Source organism: Dama dama, chromosome 15 (assembly GCF_033118175.1).
Source record: "Dama dama isolate Ldn47 chromosome 15, ASM3311817v1, whole genome shotgun sequence".
NCBI classification, from domain to species: domain Eukaryota; kingdom Metazoa; phylum Chordata; class Mammalia; order Artiodactyla; family Cervidae; genus Dama; species Dama dama.
This window is the reverse complement of record NC_083695.1, coordinates 89918072-89940336: the sequence shown is the minus strand read 5'-3', so window position 1 is coordinate 89940336 and position 22265 is coordinate 89918072. Positions and strand designations below refer to the sequence as shown.

At 39.0% G+C, this 22265-nt stretch overlaps 1 protein-coding gene across 3 annotated transcripts in view; it reads right to left on the bottom strand.

Annotated features, from left to right (window-relative positions):
- ZRANB1 (zinc finger RANBP2-type containing 1) overlaps positions 1-22265 on the bottom strand; it is a 69644-nt gene that overhangs the window by 33632 nt on the left and 13747 nt on the right. The window contains exons 1-2 of one of the 3 annotated variants that reach the window (XM_061162877.1): positions 10645-10788; positions 8516-9366 (exon numbers count right to left, since the gene is read on the bottom strand). In XM_061162877.1, coding sequence (XP_061018860.1) covers positions 8516-9366; positions 10645-10685 — 892 coding nt within the window. In that variant the 5' untranslated portion in view covers positions 10686-10788. Of the gene's footprint in view, positions 1-8515; positions 9367-10644; positions 10789-22265 lie in introns of those variants that run through there. The other 2 variants (XM_061162878.1, XM_061162879.1) reach the window with 2 other exon arrangements.

The following is a 22265-nucleotide window of genomic DNA, read 5'->3' as shown; positions in this document are numbered from 1 at the left end:
GTATTTCTGGATGCAACACTGTGATTTATAGGGAAAAAATAATCATTCAGATGCCATATACATACATATATATATGCAAAATTCAGAATTAAATTGAAGAAATTAGGGAGAACCACTAAACCATTAGGTATGACCTAAATCAAACCCCTTACGATGATACAATGGAAGTGACAAATAGATTCAAGGGACGAGCTCTGACAGTCAGAGAGCGTGAAGTACTACGGACAGAGGTCCGTGACGCTGTAACAGGAGGCAGGGAGAAAGACCATCCCCCAGAAAAAGAAACGCAGAAGGCAAAACGGCTGTCTGAGGAGGCCTCACAAATAGCTAAGAAAAAAAGAGAAGCTTAAAGGCAAAGGATAAAGGGAAAGATATACCCATCTGAATGCCGAGTTCCAAAGAATAGCAAAGAGGTAAGAAAGCCTTCCTAACTGATCAATGCAAAGAAATAGAGGAAAACAACAGAACAGCAAAGGCTAAAGATCTCTTCAAGAAAATTAGAGATACCAAGAGAACATTTCATGCAAAGATGGGCTAGAAAAAGGACAGAAATGGTATGGACCTAACAGAAGCAGAAGATATTAAGAAGAGGTGGCAAAAATACACAGAAGAACTGTTACAAAAAAAGATCTTCATGACGCAGACAATCACAATGGTGTGATCACTCACCTAGAGCCAGACATCCTAGAATGCGAAGTCAAGTGGGCCTTAGGAAGCATCACTACAAACAAAGCTAGTGGAGGTGATGAAATTCCAGTTGAGCTATTTCAAATGCTAAAAGATGATGCTGTGAAAGTGCTGCACTCAATATGCCAGCAAATTTCGAAAACTCAACAGTGGCCACAGGACTGGAAAAAGTCAGTTTTCATTCCAATCCCAAAGAAAGGCAATGTCAAAGAATGTTCAAACTACCGCGCAACTGCACTCATCTCACATGCTAGCAAAGTAATGCTCAAAATTCTCCAAGCCAGGATTCAACAATACGTGAACTGTGAACTTCCAGATGTTCAAGTTGGATTTAGAAAAGGCAGAGGAATCAAGAGATCAAACTGCCAACATCCACTGGATCATGGAAAAAGGAACAGAGTTCCAGAAAAACATCTACTTCTGTTTTATTGACTATGCCATAGATTTCACTGTGTGGATCACAACAAAGTGGAAAATCCTTCAAGATACAGGAATACCAGACCACCTGACCTGCCTCCTGAGCAAACTGTATGCAGGTCAAGAAGCAACAGTTAGAACCAGACATGGAACAATGGACTGGCTCCAAATTGGGAAAGGAGTATGTCAAAGCTGTCTATTGTCGCCCTGCTTATTTAACTTACTTGCAGAGTACATCGTGGAAAATGCTGGGCTGGATGAATCACAAGCTGGAATCAAGATTGCCAGGAGAAGTATCAATAACCTCAGATATGCAGATGACACCACCTTTAGGGCAGAAAGCGAAGAAGAACTCAAGAGCCTCTTGATGCAAGTGAAAGAGGATAGTGAAAAAGTTGGCTTAAAACTCAACATTCAAAAAACGAAGATCATGGCATCCAGTCCCAGAACTTCATGGCAAACAGACGGAGAAACAATGGAAATAATGAGAGACTTTATTTTGGGGGCTCCAAAACCATGGCAGATGGTGACTGCAGCCATGAAATATGAAAAGACACTTGCTCCTTGGAAGAAAAACTATGACAAACCTAGACAGCGTATTAAAAAGCAGAGACATTATTTTGCCAACAAAGGTCCATCTAGTCAAAGCTATGGTTTTTCCAGTAGTCATGTATGGATGTGAGAGTTGGACCACAAAGAAAGCTGAGTGCCAAAGAATTGATGCTTTTGAACTGTGGTGTTGGAGAAGACTCTTGAGAGTCCCTTGGACTGCAAGGAGATCTATCCAGTCAATCCTAAAGAACATCAGTCCTGAATATTCATTGGAAGGACTGATGCTGAAGCTCCAATACTTTGGGACCTGATGCAAAGAACTGACTCCTTGGAAAAGACCCTGATGCTGCGAAAGATTGAAGGCAGGAGGAGAAGGGGACAAGAGAGGATGAGATGGTGGGATGACATCACCAACTTGATGGATACAAGTTTGAGTAAGCTCCAGGAGTTGGTGAAGGACAGCAAAGACTGGCGTGCTACAGTCCATGGGGTCGCAGAGTGTTGGCATGACTAAGCAACTGAACTGAACTGATATATACATAAATATATATATTGGACCTTCATCCACTGTTCCTGGCTCACAGCTTCCCCAAACCCTTAAACTTCCTGAGTGATAAAGCAATGAAATAATATTTGGTCTCTTTTCCTCAGCTCCTGAAAACACATCAGGGTAGGTGACTTTTGGGTTCCACCCCAAGGTGGGGGCTGGCTGCCAGGGGAACTAGCCATGTGATCAGAGGGTTGTGATGTTCAGCTCCACCCACTATACCACCCTGACCTCCAGAGAGGGGAGAGGGAAGAGAAGCGGGAGACTCCCAGTGACCAATGATTTAATTAACCATGTCTATGTAATAAGGCCTCCATAAAACCCCAAAAGGCCAGGGTTTCAAGAGCCTCCAGACTGGTGACCACACAGAGATTTGAGGAGAGTGGCATACTTGGAAAGAGCATCATGGAAGTTCCATGCCCCTTCTCCAAACCTTACTCTCTACACATCTCTTACATCTAGATGTTCATCTGTATCCTTTATCATATCCTTTTATAAGAAACCAGTGACCCAGTAAGTAAACTGCTTCTCTGAGCTATGTGAGGTAGTCTAACAAATTTATCAAACCCAAGGTGCGTGAGGGTGGGAATGTCATGCGAACCTCTGATTTATAGCCAGTCAGAAGTACAGATTAACAACCTGGGCTTGGAGCTGACTTCTGGCATCTGAAGTGGAGGGAGGTCTTCTGGGACTGACTCCTTCACCTACAGGATTTGATTCAACCTGCAAATCCTACAGGGTAGACAGTATCAGAATTCAGTTGACCTCTCAGGCACCCTGCTGGTGTTTTTGAGAATTACCTGTTGAGACCTGAGGAAGCTCCCCAATACAGACACACGTTGGAATTGAAACGCTTTACATAAGAGGAAGAAAACACCACCAATAAAACCTTAGTAATTCACTTCCTTGAGAAAAACCATCATACACATGATTTTTAACACCAGTACCAAAATAAACTGAAAAGACCATTTTAAAATGCAAAAGGCCTATACACTAATTATTGTTAAAATGAAAAAAGTGTTAACGAAAGCAATACATTCTGACATGTTTAACAACACACAAGTTTTAGACATTTCTACAATCTACAGTTAACATCTAACACTCTGGAGTGGACAGATGCATGTAACACTGTATATAGTAAGGGGGCCAAAATATAATCGGCATAAACACAGAATATAACTGCCACGAATATTACTTTTCAACAGAAGTTATGAGAACGGGAAAAACATTCCATCAAATACAACAAAATGTTTACACTATGTAAGAAAAAATTAAATCTAATATATCTCCTATGTTTTAAGAATCATCAATGTTTAGACACATCAGAATTTTGCTCAGTAATAAGATTACAATCCTCGTGACTCCATTTCAACATACTCCATGATAATGAGATTCTGGGTTAGTTCATAAGTCTAATTCTCAACAGAACAGGTGCACACCAGTACATACTGTAGGTCACACCAAAGCCTAGGGGCAAAAGAGATGTTACTAACGCATATGTTCTCTTTAATGCCATTGCCAAGCACAATTCTCTTCCTCCTACGCCTTCAACAGCACTCCTTCTCACTGTCCTCCAATATCAAATCCTTTCCATCTTCATTAGCAGGGTCACTAGACAAATTAAATGTAAGAAATATGCAGCTGCTTAACGCAAAATGCAAAACAGGAAGCAACACGTCCAGTGGCAACTGAATAAAAACTTTTCAAGAAAAAAACTTTGATTTAGGACTCAAGGTATAAAAAACACATACAATAATTTTTTTCCCTTATATATTCATCAAGCTATCAAATACTCATCAGGAAGATGGAGAAATTAAATGTAAAGAAATCTGACTTTCCATATCCATAGACCACCCAGTGATAAACTGAGACATCTTCAAATAAGATTCATGGAACTTACTTGCTCTGTCTTAACCTGACAAGAAACCAACTTGGTCAAGAGTAGGTGAAAAGGTGAAAAGTACAAAAAGGTGGGGAGAAAGCAAAGAATGGAGAAATTTAGGAGAGAAGAAAAAACGTTTGTCTCTGAAAGGTCTACCTGTCCAGATCCCAGTTTCCACAAAAGTTTATTCACTGATTAACAAAAATTTCAATGTCTGCTATGTATCAGGCACCGTTTAAGGTACTAGGAAACAGCTGGGAACAAAACAGAAAAAATTCCTGGTTGTCATAAAGCTTAAGTTCTTGTATACTTATAGCTGATTCACACTGTTGTACAGTAGAGACCAACAGAAGATTGTAAAGCAATTATCCTCCAGTTAAAAATAAATTTGCTTAAAAAGTTTTAAGTTTTAAGAAAGAGACAAAAGAGGTGATTTCTAATAAGTATACTGGAGGTTAAAAAGTGTTGTGAAGAAAATGAAAGTTGGGGGAAAAGGATATACAACAGGACTGAAATTTCAGATGCAGCAGTCAGGGAGGCCTCCCAGAGAAGATGACATGTGAGAAAATACCTGCAGGAGGTACATTCGCTAATCCTGCAATCTAGAGACAGTAATTCAGGAAGAGGAAATAGATACTGCAGAGGCTTGAGGTTTATTTGCAGATAAGAAAGGTTGCAAGAGTTGCTAGAGTGAGAGAGGAAGAGAGAAAGAAAATGTGTCTAAAAATGGGGGAAGTAGGTGTGGGATAAGAGAGAAGAGAGGCCTATAAAACTGGCTTTTACTCTGAGCTCACAGGGAATCACTGGAGGGTTCTGAGTGGAGTAGCGCCTCTTCAGAGAACAATTTGTAAAGGATACAAACAAAGAGGATCACGGCTTGGAGCAGGATAACGACAGGTGGCCAGATTCTGGATATATTTTGAAGACAGAGCCAGTGAGAACAAAGTATAAGAGAAAAAGGAGAAAACCCAGGATGACCAAAGCTTTGGACATAGCAAATATAATCAACTTGCTGGGTCCAGAGTCATCAACCAACATGGGAGAGTGAGAGAACAGATTTGAGAGGCTGGCTCAGTTTTAGCCTCACTGAGTTTGAAATACTACATATTCAAGGGAAAATGCTGCAGAGGCAGCAGCTGGGTAAGAGAGTCTAAGGCTCAGGCATACAAGAAGTTAACGTACAGATTCAACCTGAGGTTCTTATCTGACTCTGGGTCTTTTCAAGGGATCAACCTGGGGGTCCCTTGTTTTCTTCTGAAGGGCAGCTGATTCGGTAGAAGGAGCAACACTAAAATAATGTGTTAGGTGGTGCTGCCTTAATTCTAGGGACAACATCATCTATCCAGTGGGAAAGGTAGGCCATGATTAGAACTGACAGAGCTCCCAGAAAATAACCTGGCACTAAACTGCAGACATTCCAGAGACAGGCGCACATTTAAACCACATCTCTGCCTCTACCATTTCAGCACCCACTCCCAGATTTCTTTTCTTCTGGCTTTGGCACTGCTGTCCCCCACGTCCCCTCACCACACAAGACAATATACTGAGGTGAAATTTATACCCAACAGTCACATAAAAGATACTTTCTTAATACTGTGGAAACTTCAGCTTTGGCCTTCTCAATACTGAATCTTCATTCCCATTTTAAAATGCTGGCCTGAGGTTGAGATTTTTTATTTCAATTTAAAATGGAAAGCCTCACATTTTAAAGTGAGGCTATGCATACACTTTATACTTAGTGTACATACTTTGGAGATTATTTATTTTTAGTATATATGCTGCCAAAGCGAGTACTAAGATGGCTTTATTAAATGTCTAAATCAGTAAGCCATAATATACCATATCTAATGAAATCTGGAAAGCAGAAGGCAGACAGAAAAGGAGAAGATTAATTTTCAATACATGTGGACTTCTGCTAACCCAACACAATGTAAACAACTAAAAGTTTCTTTTTAAACATATTTCAATGATATTTACAAATCAGGATATGACTATCTAACAAAGACAGGACCAAAATCTTTCATACAACTGTTTAGAACCGTATTATACAATGAAAACTCAAAAATACTTTCTGGTAGGAAAGAGAATCCACAGTACCAAGAACCAATAAATTCCTAGCCCTGAGAACCCAGAAACTCTGGAATATGTAGGAATGGGGACTTGGCTTTGCTCAGTTTGCTAAGAATTCAAAGAGGCAAAAAAGATGGTTATCCAAAAAAACTCAATATATGGAAAGAAAGACAAACATCAAGAAGACACAGTAGTCAGAAATGCAAGAAATTACAGCCATAAAGACGGAGATATACTGACAGGTCTAACTTATGCATGTCAAGAGGAAAAAATATTTCAAAGCAGTTCTTATCATTAGATCCACTAACTTGAAGAAACAGTGACCCGACCCCAAAGACATTAAAAAAAATCACTGCAATCTAGTTTCTTACCTTCTATAAATGTACAGGTACTATAACACCACCTTACAGTTAATATTAACATATTACACTGCTGCTGCTGCTGCTGCTAAGTCGCTTCAGTCGTGTCCGACTCCGTGACCCCATAGACAGCAGCCCACCAGGCTCCCCCGTCCTTGGGATTCTCCAGGCAAGAACACTGGAGTGGGTTGCCATTTCCTTCTCCAATGCAGGAAAGTGAAAAGTGAGAGTGAAGTCACTCAGTCATGTCCAACTCTTCTCGACCCCAGGGACTGCAGCCTACCAGGCTCCTCCGTCCATGGGATTCTCCAGGCAAGAGCACTGGAGTGGACTGCCATTGCCTTCTCCAATATATTACACTATTGCCTTCAAAAATAATCTTAACAGTATTCCAAAAGGCAGATGGGTAATTAAAGGACAATCACACATAGATACAAAAGATCATATAAGATTCCATTTGTATGGAATATTCACAATAATAGTCACTGAAACAGAAAGCAGACTGCTGATTCCCAGGGACTTGGAGGTGTGGAACAACTGCTTAAATGGGTAATGGGTTTCTTCCAGGATGATGAAAATGTTTCAGGACTAGATGTAGGTGATGGTGTGGGTTCACAACACTGTGGATGTGCTAAATACCACCAAATTGTTCACTTTCAAAATGATGAGTTTTATGTTATGTGAATTTGACCTCAATTTTTATAAATAATAAATAAAACCCTTTTTTAGCTCCGGGTTTCAAAAAAAAAAAAAAAAACAACATTCACACCATATGCGGTACCTCAATCTGGGGAGAGAGAAAGCATCAGCGGCGGCAATGGGACAGCACAGTGTGCTTTCACTCCTCGTCCTCAGGACAGGAGGAGACTGGGGCTAACAGTGACCAAGTGCTGGCTGCGCCCGGGGTTCACAAGGGCTCATCTGCTGGGGCGTTCTTGGGGGGCCAGAACAAACTAAAACAAAAAAACAGATTTCTTGAAATCTACTCTTTGGACTTGTAGGTTCGTAAGTTATGTACTCCATATTCAGGAGGATAAACAAAATTAACTGGTACTGGGAAATACACACACACACCCCACACACCCCCCACGCACACACCCCTAAGCCATGTTTAAGGCATAGCTATTATTCTACACAAGATTTAACTTTAATAGTCACTCAAAATTTGCTTTACAAAACTGAATGTCAAAGTAAGCACCCAATCCAAATCATTCAAATTTATATAATTCAAATAGCTAATCTACTCAAAAGCAGTGGGGGGCATACAGAGGAGTGAAATAACTGCTTTTGTGAATTTACATCATGAATAATAAACTCACAAGATCAGTAACTGGAGAAAATCCTACTCTCACAACATGTCTCTGTCCCTTAACAGCTCTGAGGCAGTAACTGAGACTAATATCGAGCATTTCCTTAGGAAAGTACTAAAACACAAAACACACAAACCATAATTTGAACTACAGAATCAGCTGGCCACATGAAATCAGTTTCACCAAGTTTGCAAATATTCACTACAACACATCACAAAAAATTAACATCAGCATTTTCAAGGTCAGTATTATGTCTGTTCAACTTCTTGGAGTCACACATTTTTGTGATATTTTTAACATCTGACTGAAGCTTCTACCATCACAAGACGCTCACACTGTTTACAGACACTCCAAAGCTGCAGCTGGCGCTCCTCAGTCACATCTTATTACAATAAGCAGAGTAGCAGTTCTAAACTGCAGGTATATATTTTACTACAGATACGTAAAAAACTGTGCTATAACTTGCCATTTTTCTCTCTAAAGATGGAAAGACACATGCACAATGAAATGGGAGGCAATAAAGGACAATGTTACGACAAGATCACAAATTCAGAGGTTCTTATGCATGCATACTGCGAGTGTAGCTATCATGCTGAATGAACTAAATGCTAAATAATGTTGACCTTCCTTATATCTTTCATGTTGCTTTTAATATCTTTTCCCAACCCATTCAAAAAACGCAGAAACTTACCCACACAAGCATTGAGGAACAGCCAGTCAGTCTTTTTCATCCTGTTTTTAATTTGCTTTAGTTTTTTGAAGTCCACTTCAAGTTCCTCCTTGCTGCCGACAGCACCAGCCAGCTCAATCCTCTGGAAATCCATTTTCACCTCCGAGTCCCGTTTCATAGTCGGCGGTGATCTTCTCTGGCTGTTGCCACTGCTACAGCTTCCTCTCCATCGAGCTCTGTCTTGCTCATTAATTATTGAAGAAGCCTCTTCAGTCTCTGCCAACTCGATTGCTTCAATATTATTAGGTCTGGGATGATCACAAACAACACATTTTTTAGCCTTGGCCCAGTTTTCATATGTGCAAATAGAACAAGTCCAATGCTGGGTCCTTGTGTTCAGTTTATTTCTATCATTGTATTCCTCACAAGGATCAACAGAAAAAGCAACTGGTCTTGAGCCAGATCCTGAGGATTGAGGAGATTCTGTGGGACTCCTGGTCCTACGCTGGGATAAGCACTGAGTGCATCTGATTGCTCTCGGCCAATTCAAATATGTGCACATGTGGCATGACCATTTATTGGCATTTTCCATGCTATATGAAGATTTAACCCTTGGTCTTGCGCTAGAGTCTGGACAGATCAAAGGACTACTTCCTCCTTCGGTGCTGGAAGGATCCCAATCTCTACCAACATCACTTGAACCACTTTTAAATGGATCTTCTGTAATAATTGTTCCACTAGGTCTCTGGGCACGACACATAGTACACTTGATTGCAGATGGCCAGTTTTCATACGTACAGTATTCACAAGCCCACTTAATTCCACGTTCTGACATTGTGCACTTCTTGAAGTGAGTTATGTCAGGCAGGAAGCTATAAATAATTAGGATATGGTTATTAAAACAATACCTACATAATTCCACCCCTGAAAACATGCCCAAAATACAAAAGTAACCTTCAACTTATAAAACATCAATTTCTCAAGATATGCATGTAACATTGCATACTTAAAAAATTTTTTTTTCTTCCCCAGACACTAGAGAGAGTTCCCAAAGAAAAATCTTAGACCTGGGGATTTAATGAAAATGTACTTTGGAATGCAAGAGAGACAGGCAAAGGGACGTTTGTTCTAAGAGGGAAGGAGGTTAAAGCAGGAAGCCTCTCACAGAAACGTTTCATCTCAGCCAGGTCATCACCATCAATTTAGAAAAATAACCAGTAGTTAAAAGATTCAAAGGTAAGGGATGGAACACAAACCATGTATCTTAAACACATAACATTCTCAAATTATGAGCAACAGACTATTATGCTACTGAGGCATAGGACCACAATGTTTGATTCACTAAAGAATTCAGAAGATCAAACATTCAACTCTATTGTTCTTCCTAAGGGAGAAAAGCAGCCTAAATATGCTAACTACCCACTGCTCTTAATAAGCACAGGTAGAAAAGATGTTGAGGAGTAATGCATACAATTAACAAAATAACTATGTGAAACAAAATAATGTTCCTTGATACCTATAGCCTCAAAATCTTGCTCTGTCTAGAGTGCAAAAAATAAAAACTGCACATTACCTACTCTCGGGACAACCAATCGACAAAACATCCCTGAGATAACCACTAGCATAATCACTCCAATATAATTTTGAATATTTATACTCAAAATATTCAATATTTAAAATGCACTCAATTACATTAACTATTTAAAAGGCTCCTAGGAGTCTACACTGGACTTACTAACACTACAATACTATGAAGACTTTATTATTTAATGACAACCAATTTTTAAATGAAGCAACTTGCACAGCAAATGTAAAGATTTTTTTAATGGCTTGAATTTAGACATTGGCCACAAAAGCCAGCCTTTCCCTTTTCTTAAATCCCTTTCTCAACTAAATTTGTATCATCCTGCTACCTATGTGAAACCAGAAAAGTGAAAGAAATCTAGGAAAAGTAACAGAAGCTTTTCCTTCTCCTTCTCAAGGATTTTTCCTTTTGAACCTGGAAAGCAAAATATTTCATTTTACAAGTGTATTATTACGTCCCTGCTTGCCAAGTCCTCACTTCTTTTAATAGCGCAAACTTTGTTAAGAGGACAATTTCACTATAAGAGAGCCTATTATTTAATAACTAAAATAAAAATCACACTTACTAAGATTTTAGTTTCCATGCTATAACCTCCACCTTGTACATGGTCAGAATGAAAGCACAGTTTACAAATCAGAACAAAGACAAGACTCAGTCGTCATGGTGGCTCAGATTCTGACTTCCTCAGGAGACACTGCAAAATGTGGTAAGTGGTTCTGCAGAATTGTGAATAGCTATTCCTGTAAAGGAGACCAAAACTGAATTTCACTTGAAGCCTGCTACTTTATCCAAAAGTATTTATTGTTTTAAAAAGGCTTTATTTTTATAAATTCTCTATTCTAATCCTACTCATTTATTTTAATAATGGACTCTGATCTTTAGAATTTTAATACAGCAGAAGGTCAGCTGATTGGGCTGGTCAGTCAAATTAGGCACAGGAAAGATATTCTTCCCTACAACCTTAAACATATGTGTGTATGCACTATTATCATTCATCTTAACTTGGTAGTAGGGCTTCCCTCATAGCTCAGTTGGTAAAGAATCTGTCTGCAATGCAGGAGACCCTGGTTCGATTCCTGGGTCGGGAAGATGCCCTGGAGAAAGGAAAGGCTACCCACTCCAGTATTCTGGCCTGGAGAATTCCATGGACTCGGGTCCATGGGGTTGCAAAGAGTCAGACACAACTGAGTGACTTACAATTTAAGTTGGCAGTACTAATAAGTCAATTCCTACCTGTATTACTTATTATTATTGAAGAGGGAAAGATGGTATAAACCAAGTTAACAGAACAAAGCAAATATATATATGTGTGTGTGTGTGTGTATATATATATATCTTATATTTAACTTTGAAATCCTTTTCTCGTTCAGCAACTTTGTTTTTCTCAAACCCAGGTAATTTATATTTATCTACTTAAGATTTTTCTGAGAAGGCAATGGCAACCCACTCCAGTGTTCTTGCCTGGAGAATCCCAGAGACGGTGGAGCCTGGTGGGTTGCCGTCTATGGGGTCGCACAGAGTCAGACACGACTAAAGAGACTTAGCAGCAGCACTTAGATTTTTAAATTTAGTTTGCACCTACTGATTATACACAATCTGACAGCAATCCAAAAATGCGTTGAAGGGCGAAGGCTAAAATCATAAAAGCATTCATAAAATGGACAATCGAGATTTAATGGCAACTTTCATATTCATTAGGCAGTTTCTTCCTTTGGTTTCTCAAGGAATGAAATATAAATAAATTACTTGCTCATGCTACTGGAAACTAAAATGAGCAAATAGAAACTTAACATGACAAGAACAAATGGCATAATGTACATATCCAAGGATACATAATCTCAATATTTCATTTAAAACATTCACTTCAAAAATTCATGCTTGCTTTGTTAAGTATTACTTTGATATAGTCTCAACTAAACAGTTTATGGCCTTACGTTACCTTAGCTAATCTTCATGGAATTAATACTGTGCCAGCATAACTTAAATGTCCATGTCTCACAAAATACAAACAAAAGACCCTGCCATTAAAAAATAAAAAATCGTCACGTAAGCCTGGTAAATAGCCTGTGTGTGCTACGTGCTTAGTCGCTCAGTCATGGCCAACTCTTTGTGACCTCATAGACTGCAGCCCGCCAGGTCCTCTGTCCATGGGCATGCTCCAGGCAAGAATACTGGAGTGGGTTGCCATGCCCTCCTCCAGGGGGTCAGACCAGGGACTGAACCCAGGTCTCCCAAACGCAGGCAGATTCTTTACCGTGGGAGCCACCAAGGAAGCCCGGTACATAGCCCACCCCTCCCCAAAATTCACGTAACTAAGCAATATCAAAACTAAGCTCAAGAATTCTGAGGTAAGTGCATTATATTAGACAATGATACATATAGTATACACTCTACTGAGACGTTGTAAGATAGTTTTTTCATAACTGAAAGTTAAAATTCAGTTTTAACTACAGGGGAATTTGTAGTGTATTTACAATTTTGAGTAATTGACCTCAAAATAGATATATTTCTTCTGTAGTATTTAGTAATGCTTCACAAGTACGGTCTAGTTCACTATTAAACATGACAGTATAAAAAATGTTTACTTATGAGCCCCTCCTTTTTGCTAACCACTGACCCAAGCATCATAATACTCATAGTTTTATTAGTGTTTGGACTTGGAAGTATATAATTAAAAGCAGTTGTGAATTTAATACTACAAAACTTTTTTATAAAGTTAAAATCCTGGAGAGAATTATCTGAGAGCATCATTTGTTCCTGTGGTAACAGTAAATGGAATGGAAGAGTAAAAATAACATCAGTTCAACTACGTGATTTCGCATTACTGAGATGAAATTAATACTGAGTACACTTGTTCTACCAAAGTCAAAACATCCCAAAAAGAACATGAAATTATTTTTAACAGCAACCAGCTCTAAGATTTAATACTGCACACTGAAATAAAACCATTATTAAATACCTTTCAAGTAATCATATATTCATATACCCAAATAAATTTAACTTACAAGCCTATTTTTGCATAAAACACAGCTTTCCAAATTCTATCCAGTAAATCATACTTCAGCTAACTGATACACAAAGTAACAATAAAATCTATATAATAAGTGCCCCTTCAAGGGGCATGAGCCACAACTAATACTCGTAAATATTCCTTGATTGAAATGCAATACCAGCAGTTCCCATCTTGTGGACCAGAGTCCTCGAATCTATACATCAAACCCTACCGGCAGACTGAATAATGTCTCCAAGTGTATTAACCATTTTCTAGTATCAAATTCACAACTGCTTTTGATATACTTCCAAGTTCAAACACTAATAAAACTGTGAGTAGTATGATGCATGAGTCAGTGGCTAGCAAAACGGAGGGGCTCCTAACTAAACATTTTTTATACTGTCATGCTTAGCAGCGAATTAGACCGTACTTGTGAAGCATTACTCAACACTACAGAAGAAACATATATATTTTGAGGTCAATTACTCGAAATTGTAAATACACTACAAATTCCCCCAACCACCTACTAAAACCCTCTGAAGAACTAAAGAAGTGAAATGGTCCTAACCAAACACAAACTCCTTGAGAAACAAGCTGACGGAAACTTAACTGCCAGTTGGTGTCAAATGACAAGCAGTCATCCAAAGGAAGGTCTAAGATATAAGTTTTATATTAGCTTTATTAGTGAGCCTATATTCAGTAATGCATATATTAATTTTTAATGTAAATTGTTAATGTAAATATTAATTAACATAAACCTGTGGAGATTTACAAATGCTCAGAAAGTATTTTAGGGGAATAACGATGAAAGCTAAAACTAGGATACTCCAAGCATGATGAATTTTCAGGTTCTATTAAAATATTAGCACAAGATAATTCTGAATGGCAATATTTATATTTTTAAAAAGTACTATCCTTAACTCCTGAGCTCCAAATTCCACATAGTCACTTCCTCTTTTCTCCTCAGCATCTTTCTATATCACTGTCTTCCTCGTAACAGTCAAAAGAAAAAACAACTGGTCTTGAGCAAGATCCTAAAGTTTCACAATACGGCGGACCCTCTGTCTACAAATCTCACCTCATTTCAGGACTCCAACAGCTTGCTGCATTCCACATTAAACCTCTTATCGTCCACCTGCAACAAACCCCAGCCTGACTTCGCTCTCCAGTTTCCATTAAGGACGCCACTCATACTACTGGACCCAGCACAGCAGACTCATCTTGAATTCTGCCTTCACCCCATAGATTTTTTCTAGTGGTTTCTGTACAATCAGTTTTCTTTCTATTTCAGAGCCCATCAACCCTTTTTCAGTTCAGGTCAGAACTACTCTAATAGCCTCCTAAGCGCCTTCCCTTTCTAAATCCATCCAGCTCACCGTTACCGAAATAATCCTAATAACAGGGTCCTCTTTCTGAAACTCTTCTGTAACAATACAAACTCTCAGCTCCTTCCCAACACACAAACACAGCACACACCCCAGACCCACTCATGTACTACCACCCCTCCACAATATACCATGAAGACATTACCTGAGGAAAACAAGCACAACAGACTTAATACTCAATTCTGGCAAATCTTACCCATCCTTTAAAGCTCAGTTCAAATCTCCTCTCTCTCATAAAGTTTTTCAAATCATTTCAAGTATATACACTCTAAGCAACCACAACACTTCTATCCCCATTTGGCACCTACTGTATGTCTTCTTTAGGTCTAGTTTCTGGAATACTGATTTGTGGAACACTGATTGTGTCATATCATTTCCTACACTCAAGTTTTCAATCAGAGCTTCCCAGGTGGCACTAGTGGTAAAGAATCCACCTGCCAATGCAGGAGACGCCTGGGACTTTGGTTCCATCCTTGGGTTAGGAAGATCCCATCGAGTAGGAAATGGCAACCTGCTCCAGTACTCTTGCCTGGAAAACCCCATAGACAAAGGAGCCTAGCAGGGTACAGTCCACGGTGCTGCAAAGAGACATGAGTGAGCGAGCACAGTAGAGCCAAGCTGTCAAGAACTGGCTCAGAGATTCTAATGGTATGGAATGGGGACCAGTCCTGTGTCTAGAAAAATCCAGAGAGGAGACCATGTTGAGTGACCTGAACAGAGAAATGAGCAGAGCTTTTGAGCAATTTCAGGAAAAACAGGAGAGATTCTAGAGGATGGGATCCACTCCTGTAGCAAGACCTCAGTAGACATGCCTACCACTATCAATTAGGTACCAAGCCAAAGGCACACATGAGCTGGTTAAGAATTCAAGTCCTGAGGTGGCAAGGGCACAAGTGCACAGACTTTTCTGATCATTAAACATCCTCTGAAAGTCCTAAATCTGTGTCAGATCATGTATAGATGATTAAGCGTCAGTGAGACCCAAAAAATATGCTGACCGTCCCCTCCTTCAGAGATCACTGTTCTCTATCTCATCTGTATACTAAACATATTCACTAAGAAGATCCCTTCCAAGCAATGTGTGGATAAGTTGGACAAAATTACTTTGGTTAAAATAATAGTTAAAAATAGTAATCAAATAACACTGTCATGGTGACTCTGGCCTTACTGGCACCAGGCCTTAATTAACTAAGGCACTTACCCGTACAACCAGTACATGTAACTTCATTCTAACAAACCCAAGTCCTTAAAATATAACAAAGAATATAAAGTTTACATTTCAGTAAGTCAACACTGTATTAGGAAAATTAATAAAAGCTATAATGTTAATGGTTTCTCTTAAACCGCCAGATAACTAGTACCCCACTGATATATAAACACAAGGTTAATTTATGGTATGTCAAATCTCAAACAATAGTAAGGCTCCTTTTTAAAATCTGTATCAGTCATTTCAGGGGAAATTCTATCTATTTACATACTAGGGCTTTATCTGTAATTTCACCAACTTCCTCTGTATTCTCCAGTTCTCAGTAACAAAAAAAGAGAGGAGGAGTGATAAATACAATGATAGACGGACACACAGGTTGATCTTGAGCTACTGTAGAACCCATCTTAGCATGCTTCCTATACACAGTTTCAGACACATCACAGGTCAATCATGCATCGCAAATTATAGTCCTTATAAACAAAACTAATTTAATGTAACAACCTAGGACAAGTTACTGAAGGTCTACTACACACTCGGAAATGTGGAAAGATGTACCTATTAAATACTGTCCTTATGCTCAGGACACTTGCAATTTAACTAGATAAAAGATGACTACGGCTTTCTTAAATGCACACAGAAGTGGGGAGATTATCTTCAAGAGTGCACATCAAGCCAGCATTTAAAATACAGTAAAACAACTTTCACAAAAGCTATGAACATGTTACTTCACTCGGAATTTGGTTTCTATCATCCTATTCATTCTCTGTTCACACTGAACAGATCAGTCCCAATTAACAATATCTATCCATGGGGTTCTCCAGGCAAGAATACTGGAGTGGATTGCCATTTCCTTCTCCAAGGGATCCTCCCAACCCAGGGATTTAACCTGGGTCTCCCGCATTGTGGGTAGATTCTTTATCGTCTGAGCTACCAGGGAAGCCCAGATAGGAACCAAAAGTCACGACCAAACCTAGCCCAACTAAAGGTCATCTTTTTAACCAAACACTGTGTTATCTGTGTGACAGAGAAAGAAAGTGTAGAAATTTTTAAATAACCACTGAGTTCTGTTATAAAAGTTGAAAATCAGGCAGAAGCAAATGAATGAAATATTCCAGGGCAAAACCAACTCAGAGCTATTACAAAGACAAGTTATTAACAAATGTTATTTATTAATAGTGTGAAGTCATTCAATTAGATTACTTTTCTCACAATTCCTACTATAATGAATAACAGGAAAATAGGGTGGGGATTTTGTGAGTTGCGTTTTCATTGCTTAGGCCGGGAGAACAAGTACACAAAAGTTTAGCAAAGGACAACCTGGGGAGGAATGCCAAAGACAGCAGCAGCCTGAAAAAGGACTGCTTACCCAACTATTAGAGGTGAATGAGTGCACAGGCCAACTCTGTCTATTTCACAATTTTGCCAGGGTCAGCCTTGTCCAACTAAGAAAAGAAAATAGCTAACACTTAAGCATTTACTATATGCCAGATACTGTTCTAAGTACCATACATATTATTAGCTAATCTAATCCTCAGAACTCTATCAAACAAGCCCTACTATTAATATAATCTCCAATTTTAAAGATTGGAAACAGGAAAACAAAAGTTGAATAACTTGCCTGAAGTGACAAATCTGCTGTGTGGCAGAGCCATGATTTGAACTTGGGCATTCTGACTCCAAAGTCTCTACCAAACAGACAAAGTAATAAAAATACACTTATACTGCAGCCCATAGTCACTTATTCCCATTATCCAGAATTTGGACAACTAATAAACTGTATTGAGTGACTCACTAAACACCTTTCCTAGATAACTAATAATAGACAATCTCTAAACAAGCAAACTAAACTTGAAAACACACACTTGGTCAAATTTTACTAGCTTTTTAATTTAGTTACACAGAACCTTCCCAAAGCTTATCTAGATTGAACTACTGCAAAAATGCCTAAAAAGTTAACTAAGCAAGACATAAAAAGTTATTTCTAAAAACAAGATAACACTAAGTTTTTCATGTAAAACTGAGTGGGGAAAAGGAAAAAAAAAAAACACCTGATATATACATCATGATTTTCAACTATAAAATGCTTTTTAAGTATTTTTTATTCTGGAGGCAATCCATGGAGAAAATATAAAACTCAGCTTGACTTATCTTAAATCAATACACTAATCCAAACTAATAAAGAAATCAAAGTACATCAATTAAAAGTACAACAGAAAACCTTCCATTTTCATTGAGACAACTGAAAAAGGGAAAAGTCTCCCCAAATGACAGCCATGTGTGAATTTCACTACCTATCCATGGCCTTGTATTAGACCAAAGAATGACTACCTGTGAGACAGTAAATAAATCATTTTTATTGCTAAGAGCCTTAGTTTCCTCATCTGTGAAAAAATGACTTAAGATGTTCTCCAGGGACTCCCTTGGTGGCACAGTGCTAAGAATCTGCCTGCCAATGCAGGGCACATAGGTTCGACCCCTCATCCGGGAAAATTCCACATGCCACAGAGCAACTAAGCCCACATGCCACAACTACTGAGTCCATGTTCTGGAGTCCGTGAGCCACAACCAATGAGGCCCTGTGCCACAACTCCCAAAGCCCTCAAACCGTACAGCCCATGCACCGCAACGAGAGCAGCCCTCGCTGTTTGCAACTAGAGAAAACCCCATGCAGCACTGAAGACCCAGCATCGCCAAAAATAAATAAATACAGCAGAGTGTGTAAACCCTAACTTGCAGAGTCTCACATTCTTCTATGTAGAGACTCACTTTAGGGGGGGAGAGATAAAATGGGAGCTTGGGATAGACATATGCACACTACTATATATAAAACAGCTAGCTAATGAGGACCCATTACTCTACAGCACAGGGAACTCTATTCAGGACTCTCTAACGGTATGCTGTGTGCTCAGTCATGTACGACTCTTTGAGACCCCATGGACTGTAGCCCACCAGGCTCCTCTGTCCATGGGATTCTCCAGGCAAGAATACTGGAGTGGGTTGCCATTTCCGTCTCCAGGGGATCTTCCCAACCCAGGGATGGAACTGCATCTCTTGTGTCTCCTGCATTGGCAGGAGACACAATATTTAATCTCTAATGGTACATATGGGGAAAGAATCTAAAAAGCAGTGGGCATACGTGTAACTGCCTCCTTTTGCTGTACACCTGGCACCAACACTGAAAATCAACTGCACTCCAATAAAAAGACTCACTCTGAAATCTTACTCATTTTGCAAATAAAAACTTTTTAACTTTTCCCTGCTCCACCTGTGACAAACTTCAACAGTCAAGCCCAAATTTTAAAATATGTACTTAATATTAAGTTAATGATCACTTAATATACCTAAACAGTATCAAAACCCTACTTCTGAAACAAAGCTATATGAATACATCCATACACGATACCATGAATGAATTATTTGTGCCAAATAATAAGTTATCAAATCTTAATGTGACTGAGCTTTGAGATATAACTACCAGTTTATAGGATCATAGGGGATAGAGACTCAAACTGATTCCATGGAGATGCAATCAGTAAATTCGTATAGGTATGTGTATATTAAAACTTGTGCTTAGTTGCTCAGTCATGTCTGACTCTTTGTAACCCCATGGACTGTAGCTCGCCAGGCTCCTCTGTCCTGGGGATCCTCCAGGCAAGAATACTGGAGAGGGTTGCCATGCCCTCCTCCAGGGGATCTTCCCAACCCAGGGATCGAACCCAGGTCTCCCACACTGCAGGCGAATTCTTTACCATCTAAGCCACCTGAGGAGCCCATATTAAAACTTAAATAGTGAAACAGATCACCAGCCCAGGTTGGGTGCATGAGACAAGTGCTCGGGCCTGGTGCACTGGGAAGACCCAGAGGGATCGGGTGGAGAGGGAGGTGGGAGGGGGGATCGGGATGGGGAATACATGTAAATCCATGGCTGATTAATGTCAATGTATGATAAAAACCACTACAATATTGTAAAGTAATTAGCCTCCAACTAATAAAAATAAATGAAAAAAAAAAAAAAAGAAAAGAAAAAAAAACTTAAATACATGCTAAAAATTAAACACTGAACTGATATTAAGAAGTTATTAAAATTTTACGGTGTGATTAACAGTATGGTATCTATGTTTCTAAAGAAGTACTTCTCTCTTAAGAGACACACGCTGAGTTATTTACAGTATTATGTCTCGAATTTGCTTTAAAATAATCCACTGGGAAGAAGCAAGAAGAATATAAATGAAACAAGACTGGACAAGTGTTGCTAACCGGGTGACGGATTTACATGAGAATTCATTCTCCCAGTCTCTCTGTATGTATTTGTTTGAAATTTTTCACAATGAAAAGTTTTTAAAATCTATCAAGAAGGTAACAAATGCTATTACAGACTAAGAATCAAGCCTTTAATTCTAAGACTAGATTGCTAAGACGAGAAAAGGAGCAAAAAGCAGTATATTGTGTATTGTTAAGACTGTTACTCAAAACTTGGTCCAGGATCCTGTGATATTCTACAAACTGTAGTCTAGTACAAATTTACTAGTCCATAGAGAAAATGAGTAATTTTACTAGCAATTTTAAAGAATAATTTTATGATTGCTGAAAATAGTAGTAAAACATCTGAGCATGTGTTTGAGATGCAATGCTAAAACATTTGAAAAACTTATCTTTTTACAACTCACAGGTATGGTTCATTAAAGAGAGAAAACATATCAAAATATGAACCAGCTTCTTTCACGCTAAACTTGGAGACTCTGAGTACCACATTTCAGAAAACCAAGACAGACTTAAATTGGAGTGACAAAAATCTGTCTTCTCAACTTTTCTTAAGAACCCAGGCAAAAATTCTCAACAAAACAGTAGCAAATTAAATCCAACAATGTATAAAAAGAATTCTACATCAGAACTAAGTGGGGTTTATTCCAGATATACAAGCTTAGTTCAATGTTCAAAAATAAATACACATAACACATCCTATCAACAGGCTAAAAAAAAAATCAGATGACCACATACATACATGCAGAAAAAGTACTTGACAAAACCCAACATGATTTAAAAAAATCAAACGGCAGATTTCAGGGGAAACTTCTCAATGCAATAAAGAGCATGTACAATAAATCTGCCCATCAACTTTATACTTGATAGTGATAAACTAGAAACTTTTCAGCTAATACCCATATTAGAGCAAGGTCGTCCCCTCTCACCACTCCTTTTCAATGTCAAACTGGAAATTCCTGCGAGTATTGTAAAATAAGAAAAGAAAATAAAAAGGGTACAGATTGGGAAATAAGACATAAAATTATTTATATTCACAGATGACAGGATTGTCTACAAAGAAAATCCAAAAAAGAATCAACAAAACTACAGCTACTATAGGATTATAACAGGGTTGAAGGATAAAGGTTAAGTAAGTCAGTTGCTTTCCTATATACCAGCAATAAACAAATGGAATTTGAAATTCAAAACACATCACCATTTACATTAGCACCCTCAAAAACAGATTACTTAAAGTCAGAGAACTTAGTATTCTGACTTCTTGACTTACTATACAGCTACAGTGGGCTTCCCTGGTGGTTCAGATGGTAAAGAATCCGTCTACAATGCAAGAGACCTGGGTTCAATCTCTGGGTTGGGAAGATCCCCTGGAGAAGGGAATGGCAACCCACCCCAGTATTCTTGCCTAGAGAACTCCATGGACAGAGAAGCCTGGCAGGCTACAGTCCATGGGGTCACAGAGTCGGACACGACTAAGCAACTTTCACTTTCATACAGTTACAGTAATCAAAACACTGGTACTGGTGAAAGAATAGCTCAACGGAATAGAATAAAGAACCCAGAAATTGACCCACACATATACAGTCAACTGATATTTGACTTGAATAAGGAAAGGCAATACAATGGAGAAAAAAATCTTTTCAAAAAATTGTGCTGAAACCACTGGACATCCACATGCAAAAACAAAAATAGCTCAGAGACCTCACACCCCTCACAAAAATTGCCTCAAAATGGATCACAGACCAAATGTTAAATTGTTGTTGTTGTTCAGTTGCCCAGGCACATCTGGGCATGAATCCCCATGAATCACAGTACGCCAGGCCTCCCTATCCATCACCAACTGCCGGAGTCTACCCAAACCCATGTCCATTGAGTCGGTGATGCCATCCGACCATCTCATCCTCTGTCGTCCCCTTCTCTTCCTGCCCTCAATCTTTCCCAGCATCAGGGTCTTTTCAGATGAGTCAGCTCTTCGCATCAGGTGGCCAAAGTACTGGAGCTTCAGCTTCAACATCAGTCCTTCCAATGAACACCCAGGACTGATCTCCTTTAGGATGGACCAGTTGGATCTCCTTGCAATCCAAGGAACTCTCAAGAGTCTTCTCCAACACCACAGTTCAAAAGCATCAATTCTTCTGTGCTCAGCTTTCTTTATAGTCCGACTCTCATATCCATACATGACTACTGGAAAAACCATAGCTTTGACTATATAGACCTTTATCGGCAGAGTGATGTCTCTGCTTTTTAATACAGCACTTAGGTTTGTTATAGCTATTCTTCCAAGGAGCAAGGGTCTTTTAATTTCGGGGCTGCAGTCACCATCTGCAGTGATTTTGGGGCCC